The 7,254-nt window shown below is 54.0% G+C and overlaps 1 protein-coding gene across 1 annotated transcript; it reads left to right on the top strand.

The window, feature by feature from the left end:
- The first annotated feature begins 327 nt into the window (after positions 1 to 327).
- LOC119779582 (dehydrogenase/reductase SDR family member on chromosome X-like) lies at positions 328 to 6,594 on the top strand. Its single transcript, XM_038279255.1, has 6 exons — positions 328 to 616; positions 702 to 809; positions 902 to 970; positions 5,801 to 5,902; positions 5,980 to 6,187; positions 6,267 to 6,594. The coding sequence occupies exons 1-6, from the start codon at positions 517 to 519 to the stop codon at positions 6,577 to 6,579; spliced, it is 900 nt and encodes a 299-aa protein (XP_038135183.1). The 5' UTR covers positions 328 to 516; the 3' UTR covers positions 6,580 to 6,594.
- Positions 6,595 to 7,254: the final 660 nt, after the last annotated feature.

A 7,254-nucleotide genomic window follows, 5' to 3' on the forward strand; every position in this document is an offset into this window, starting at 1 on the left:
GAATTTTTCATTATTTATGGTAAATATCTTATTCACATCTCCAAATATTTACAACAAAAACCTAATTTCCACATTCTATTATTAATATCTACATAGAATCCTTAAAATGTAGTTAAAATGCTGAATCCAAATCCCATAAATAATTTTTATAACCCTCCAGCAAAGATTTAATTTGAACATTTTTAAATAACTGTTCTGTTCTGTAAAGCCTTTGTTTGTGTGTTTGTTTGTAATTAATAATGTTCCACTCCGTTAATTTGTTCTTTTTAGCAATAAAAGCACTGGGGTGTGCTGCTTAAACGCTCCGGGGGGAAACGGTTACCAAATGCACCGAGACATCATCAGATGGTTCCGGATCCGTCAGGATCCATCAGACACGGCTCTCCGCTGGAGGCGCTGGGCCGAACCGAACCATCTGGACCCCTGCCTCCGCGGAGCTGCGGGGGCGGAACCACGGAGCGGTTAAAGAGGTGCGGGCGGAGAGCCGGAGCCATTTGACCGCTGCGCCGCTGAGGGATGGGGCTGCTGTCCGGACTGGTTCCGCTGCTCCGCCTCTACCTGTGCGGGATCCGGGTTCTGCTCTACCAGATGTTCCACCGATCCTTTGAGATGCCAGGTCAGAACCTCTGGGTCCCACTGGGCTCAGGAGACAGATGTTGGTGCTTCCGGGACCAGAACCAGCCTGTCCTCCTTCTCTGCAGAACTGCCCAGACAGGAAGGAAGGGTTGCCATAGTGACGGGCGGAACCAGAGGAATGGGCTTTGAGACTGCCCGCCAGCTGGCTGCTCTGGGCATGCACGTCATCATAGGTAGGTCCATCAGAACCTTCTGGTCCAGGTGTCCGGGTCAGAACCAGAGGGTCCAGCAGCCAACCAGCCTGTCTGATCTGCTTCACCTGCAGCCGGAAACCAGGCAGCAGAGGGCGCCATGGCAACCAGGACCATCAACCGGGAATGTGGGGACACCAGAGGTGCCCTGTCCATCCGTCTGTCTGTCCACCTGTCCTACTGTCCAGCTGTCTGGCTGTTAACCTGTCTGTCTGTCTACCTGTCTGTCTGTCCACCTGTCTGACTGTCCATCTGTCTGACTGTCCACCTGTCCTACTGTCCACCGTTCCTTTTGTCCACCCGTCTGACTGTCCACCTGTCCTACTGTCCACCTGTCTGTCCACTTGTCTGTTTGTCCACCCGTCTGACTGTCCACCTGTCCATCTGTCTGACTGTCCACCTGTCCATCTGTCTGACTGTCCACCTGTCCTACTGTCCACCTGTCTGTCCACCTGTCTGTTTGTCCACCCGTCTGACTGTCCACCTGTCCTACTGTCTACCTGTCTGTTTGTCCACCCGTCTGACTGTCCACCTGTCCTACTGTCCAGCTGTCTGGCTGTTAACCTGTCTGTCTGTCTACCTGTCTGTCTGTCCACCTGTCTGACTGTCCATCTGTCTGACTGTCCACCTGTCCTACTGTCCACCGTTCTGTTTGTCCACCCGTCTGACTGTCCACCTGTCCTACTGTCCACCTGTCTGTCCACTTGTCTGTTTGTCCACCCGTCTGACTGTCCACCTGTCCATCTGTCTGACTGTCCACCTGTCCATCTGTCTGACTGTCCACCTGTCCTACTGTCCACCTGTCTGTCCACCTGTCTGTTTGTCCACCCGTCTGACTGTCCACCTGTCCTACTGTCTACCTGTCTGTTTGTCCACCCGTCTGACTGTCCACCTGTCCTACTGTCCAGCTGTCTGGCTGTTAACCTGTCTGTCTGTCAATCTGTCTGACTGTCCACCTGTCCTACTGTCCACCATTCTGTTTGTCCACCCGTCTGACTGTCCACCTGTCCTACTGTCCACCTGTCTGTCCACTTGTCTGTTTGTCCACCCGTCTGACTGTCCACCTGTCCATCTGTCTGACTGTCCACCTGTCCATCTGTCTGACTGTCCACCTGTCCTACTGTCCACCTGTCTGTCCACCTGTCTGTTTGTCCACCCGTCTGACTGTCTACCTGTCTGTCTGTCCACCTGTCTGACTGTCAATCTGTCTGACTGTCCACCTGTCCTACTGTCCACCATTCTGTTTGTCCACCCGTCTGACTGTCCACCTGTCCTACTGTCCACCTGTCTGTCCACTTGTCTGTTTGTCCACCCGTCTGACTGTCCACCTGTCCATCTGTCTGACTGTCCACCTGTCCATCTGTCTGACTGTCCACCTGTCCTACTGTCCACCTGTCTGTCCACCTGTCTGTTTGTCCACCCGTCTGACTGTCCACCTGTCTGTTTGTCCACCCGTCTGACTGTCCACCTGTCCTACTGTCTACCTGTCTGTTTGTCCACCCGTCTGACTGTCCACCTGTCCTACTGTCCACCTGTCCGTCCACCTGTCCTACTGTCCACCTGTCTGTTTGTCCACCTGTCCACTGTCCACCTGTCTGTTTGTCCACCCGTCTGACTGTCCACCTGTCCTACTGTCCACCTGTCCGTCCACCTGTCTGTCTGTCCACCTGTCTGTTTGTCCACCTGTCTGACTGTCCACCTGTCCTACTGTCCACCTGTCTGTTTGTCCACCCGTCTGACTGTCCACCTGTCCTACTGTCCACCTGTCTGTTTGTCAACCCGTCTGACTGTCCACCTGTCCTACTGTCCACCCGTCTGACTGTCCACCTGTCCTACTGTCCACCTGTCCGTCCACCTGTCTGTCTGTCCACCTGTCTGTTTGTCCACCTGTCTGACTGTCCATCTGTCCTACTGTCCACCTGTCCGTCCACCTGTCTGTCTGTCCACCTGTCTGTTTGTCCACCCGTCTGACTGTCCACCTGTCCTACTGTCCACCTGTCTGTTTGTCCACCCGTCTGACTGTCCACCTGTCCTACTGTCCACCTGTCCGTCCACCTGTCCTACTGTCCACCTGTCTGTTTGTCCACCTGTCTTACTGTCCACCTGTCTGTTTTTCCACCTGTCTGACTGTCCACCTGTCCTACTGTCCACCTGTCTGTTTGTCCACCCGTCTGACTGTCCACCTGTCCTACTGTCCACCTGTCTGTCCTACTGTCTGACTGTCCACCTGTCTGTATGTCCACCTGTCCTACTGTCCACCTGTCTGTTTGTCCACCCATCTGACTGTCCACCTGTCCATCTGTCTGACTGTCCACCTGTCCTACTGTCCACCTGTCTGTTTGTCCACCCGTCTGACTGTCCACCTGTCCATCTGTCTGACTGTCCACCTGTCCTACTGTCCACCTGTCTGTCCACCTGTCTGTTTGTCCACCCGTCTGACTGTCCACCTGTCCATCTGTCTGACTGTCCACCTGTCCTACTGTCCACCTGTCTGTCCACCTGTCTGTTTGTCCACCCGTCTGACTGTCCACTTGTCCTACCGTCCACCTGTCTGTCCACCTGTCCTACTGTCCACCTGTCTGTCCACCTGTCTGTTTGTCCACCCGTCTGACTGTCCACCTGTCCTACTGTCTGACTGTCCACCTGTCTGTCTGTCCACCTGTCCTACTGTCCACCTGTCTGTCCACCTGTCCTACTGTCCACCTGTCCTACTGTCCACCTGTCTGTCCACTTGTCTGTTTGTCCACCCGTCTGACTGTCCACCTGTCCATCTGTCTGACTGTCCACCTGTCCATCTGTCTGACTGTCCATCTGTCTGACTGTCCATCTGTCCATCTGTCTGACTGTCCACCTGTCCTACTGTCCACCTGTCCTACTGTCCACCTGTCTGTCCACTTGTCTGTTTGTCCACCCGTCTGACTGTCCACCTGTCCATCTGTCTGACTGTCCTACTGTCTGACTGTCCACCTGTCTGTCTGTCCACTTGTCCTACCGTCCACCTGTCTGTCCACCTGTCCTACTGTCCACCTGTCCTACTGTCCACCTGTCTGTCCACATGTCTGTTTGTCCACCCGTCTGACTGACCACCTGTCCTACTGTCTGACTGTCCACCTGTCTGTCTGTCCACTTGTCCTACCGTCCACCTGTCTGTCCACCTGTCTGTCTGTCCACCTGTCCTACTGTCCACCTGTCTGTCCACCTGTCCTACTGTCCACCCGTCCTACTGTCCACCTGTCCATCTGTCTGACTGTCCACCTGTCCTACTGTCCATCTGTCTGTCCACCTGTCTGTTTGTCCACCCGTCTGACTGTCCACCTGTCTGTTTGTCCACCCGTCTGACTGTCCACCTGTCCTACTGTCCACCTGTCTGTTTGTCCACCCCTCTGACTGTCCACCTGTCCTACTGTCCACCTGTCCGTCCACCTGTCCTACTGTCCACCTGTCCTACTGTCCACCTGTCTGTTTGTCCACCTGTCTTACTGTCCACCTGTCTGTTTGTCCACCCGTCTGACTGTCCACCTGTCCTACTGTCCACCTGTCTGTCCACCTGTCTGTTTGTCCACCCGTCTGTCCGACTGTCCACCTGTCCTACTGTCTGACTGTCCACCTGTCTGTCTGTCCACTTGTCCTACCGTCCACCTGTCTGTCCACCTGTCTGTCTGTCCACCTGTCCTACTGTCCACCTGTCTGTCCACCTGTCCTACTGTCCACCTGTCTGTCCACTTGTCTGTTTGTCCACCCGTCTGACTGTCCACCTGTCCATCTGTCTGACTGTCCACCTGTCCTACTGTCCACCTGTCTGTCCACCTGTCTGTTTGTCCACCCGTCTGACTGTCCACCTGTCCTACTGTCTGACTGTCCACCTGTCTGTCTGTCCACCTGTCCTACTGTCCACCTGTCCTACTGTCCACCTGTCTGTCCACCTGTCCTACTGTCCACCTGTCCTACTGTCCACCTGTCTGTCCACCTGTCCTACTGTCCACCTGTCTGTTTGTCCACCCGTCTGACTGTCCACCTGTCCTACTGTCTGACTGTCCACCTGTCTGTCTGTCCACCTGTCCTACTGTCCACCTGTCTGTCCACCTGTCCTACTGTCCACCTGTCTGTTTGTCCACCCGTCTGACTGTCCACCTGTCCTACTGTCTGACTGTCCACCTGTCTGTCTGTCCACCTGTCCTACTGTCCACCTGTCTGTATGTTCTAGATCCAGCGGATCAGAACCATAACTCTCACCAGGCTCACAGTCGTTCCTCTGATCCAGAACCGCACGGCATTCTGGGGGATGTAGGCAGAGAATAACACGTAGACGCCTCAATGGATGCTGCCGGCAGATACAGGGCGGCCATCTTGGGTCAGACCAGAGTTCACACAGAACGTTTAAGCCAAATGGGAACATTTTTTTATTTTAGTTAATGTGTGTAATATATCGGATGCAGGGACGGTAAGAAGTTTGCTAACAAAATCTAAATTATGTATCAGATCAACAGTTTGTCCCACCCGGGAAACCAAGGTGGTTGGAGGCAGGATGACCTGGTTCTGAAGGTCAAAGGTCACGTTTAGATATCAGGTTCTCATATCGTGGCCCGTTTTAGGCTCCGCCCCCTCATGTTAGAACTGAAACTTTACAGTAATTTTTAAGGCAGCACTTTAAAAAGCTGAAATTGTCCAGTGAGCTGCTTCCAAACCAAATGACCAAAGTCTAAAGTCATGTGCAGATCGGGCTCCTGTCCTGGTAACCACGGTAAAAGGATGACGCTTATGGCCCGGTCTGACCCAGCAGGACCGCTCGGCTGTGTGGTTCTGATGGACCCGGGCCAGATCCAGTCTGGGTCCTGTGGGTTCTGTGGCGATCAGTACCTCATAGAACCAGAGGCGGGTCGGTGTGCTGAAGGGTCCGGGTCCTCTATGGGGGACCCAGGACCTGGTCTTGTCTCGGGTCTTGCGGTTCGGTTCTGACGTGTCTCTGCTTTCAGCCGAGTTCGTCTTCGTGGACCTGACGTCTCTGGCCTCGGTCCGGCACTTCGTCCAGATGTTCCAGAGCAGGTCGCTGCCGCTGGACGTCCTCGTCAACAACGGTGAGCTCCCGGGTTCCGGCGGGGCGGGGCGACCTTTGACCTGCGGGTTCCCTCTGACCCGCTCCTCTCTCATGCAGCTGGGGTCATGCTGGTTCCGGAGACTCGGACCCATGAGGGCTTTGAGTTCCACTTCTGCCTGAACTTCCTGAGCCACTTCCTGCTCACCAACCTGCTGCTGGACCTGCTGCAGAAGTCGGGTCGGCCCGGCCGCTGCTCCAGAATCATCAACATGTCCTCGGCGACGCACTACGGCGCCGACATCCACCTGGACGACTTGAACAAGAGGTTTGGACCGGCACCGTCCCGCCTGGGGACTCTGTAGAACCTGGTTAATGATGAGCAGTTTTGCTTCCGACCCAAACAGAACCAACTACAGCTCCCATGCTGCGTACTCCCAGAGCAAGCTGGCGCTGGTTCTGTTCACCTACCACCTCCAGAAGCGGCTGGAGGCCGAGGGCCACGCCGTCACCGTCAACGCCGTTGACCCTGGCATGGTGGACACGGCGCTCTACGACAACCTCTGGACCCTGGCCCAGGTTCTGAAGAAGCTGGTGGCCCGGGTTCTGTTCAGGGTACGTCTTCTTTTCAGCCGTTGGCTCTCCCTCAATTGGACCGGTACCAGAAGGCCTAGGTTCAGTTCCCATCCTGCTGGGTTGGTGAACCAGAACCTGATCTGAGTGGTTCTCCACGAGGCTTCGTCCTCTGGCCGGTTCCTCCATGAAAGATGGACCAGAACCATCAGGTTCTGCTTAGGAGGAGAACCACCATGGGCGGAGCTTCACCTTCCAGCAAGCGGGTTTCAAAAGGAAGCACCCCTTAAAACAGAACCGCCCCCGTAATGGGAACCGTCCCTTTAAATCAGAACCATCCCTTTAAATGGGAACCGTCCCTTTAAATGGGAACCATCCCGTTAAATCAGAACCATCCCTTTAAATGGGAACCGTCCCGTTAAATCAGAACCATCCCTTTAAATGTGAACCGTCCCGTTAAATCAGAACCATCCCTTTAAATGGGAACCATCCCTTTAAATGGGAACCATCCCTTTAAATGGGAACCATCCCGTTAAATCAGAACCATCCCTTTAAATGTGAACCGTCCCGTTAAATCGGAACCATCCCTTTAAATGTGAACCGTCCCGTTAAATCAGAACCATCCCTTTAAATGTGAACCGTCCCGTTAAATCAGAACCATCCCTTTAAATGGGAACCGTCCCGTTAAATCAGAACCATCCCTTTAAATGGGAACCATCCCTTTAAATCAGAACCATCCCTTTAAATGGGAACCATCCCGTTAAATCAGAACCATCCCTTTAAATAGGAACGTCCCTTTAAATCAGAACCATCCCTTTAAAT

The sequence above is a fragment of the Cyprinodon tularosa genome, unplaced genomic scaffold (assembly GCF_016077235.1).
Source record: "Cyprinodon tularosa strain WSP-4 unplaced genomic scaffold, ASM1607723v1 ctg1496, whole genome shotgun sequence".
Classification (NCBI taxonomy): Eukaryota; Metazoa; Chordata; class Actinopteri; order Cyprinodontiformes; family Cyprinodontidae; genus Cyprinodon; species Cyprinodon tularosa.

Bases quoted from the DNA above. Each gene is read 5' to 3' on its own strand.
- LOC119779582 (XM_038279255.1), top strand. From the start codon at position 517: ATGGGGCTGCTGTCCGGACTGGTTCCGCTGCTCCGCCTCTACCTGTGC. The intron at 5,903-5,979 runs GTGAGCTCCCGG...TCTCTCATGCAG, and splicing joins GGACGTCCTCGTCAACAACG to CTGGGGTCATGCTGGTTCCG. The intron at 6,188-6,266 runs GTTTGGACCGGC...CGACCCAAACAG, and splicing joins CTGGACGACTTGAACAAGAG to AACCAACTACAGCTCCCATG.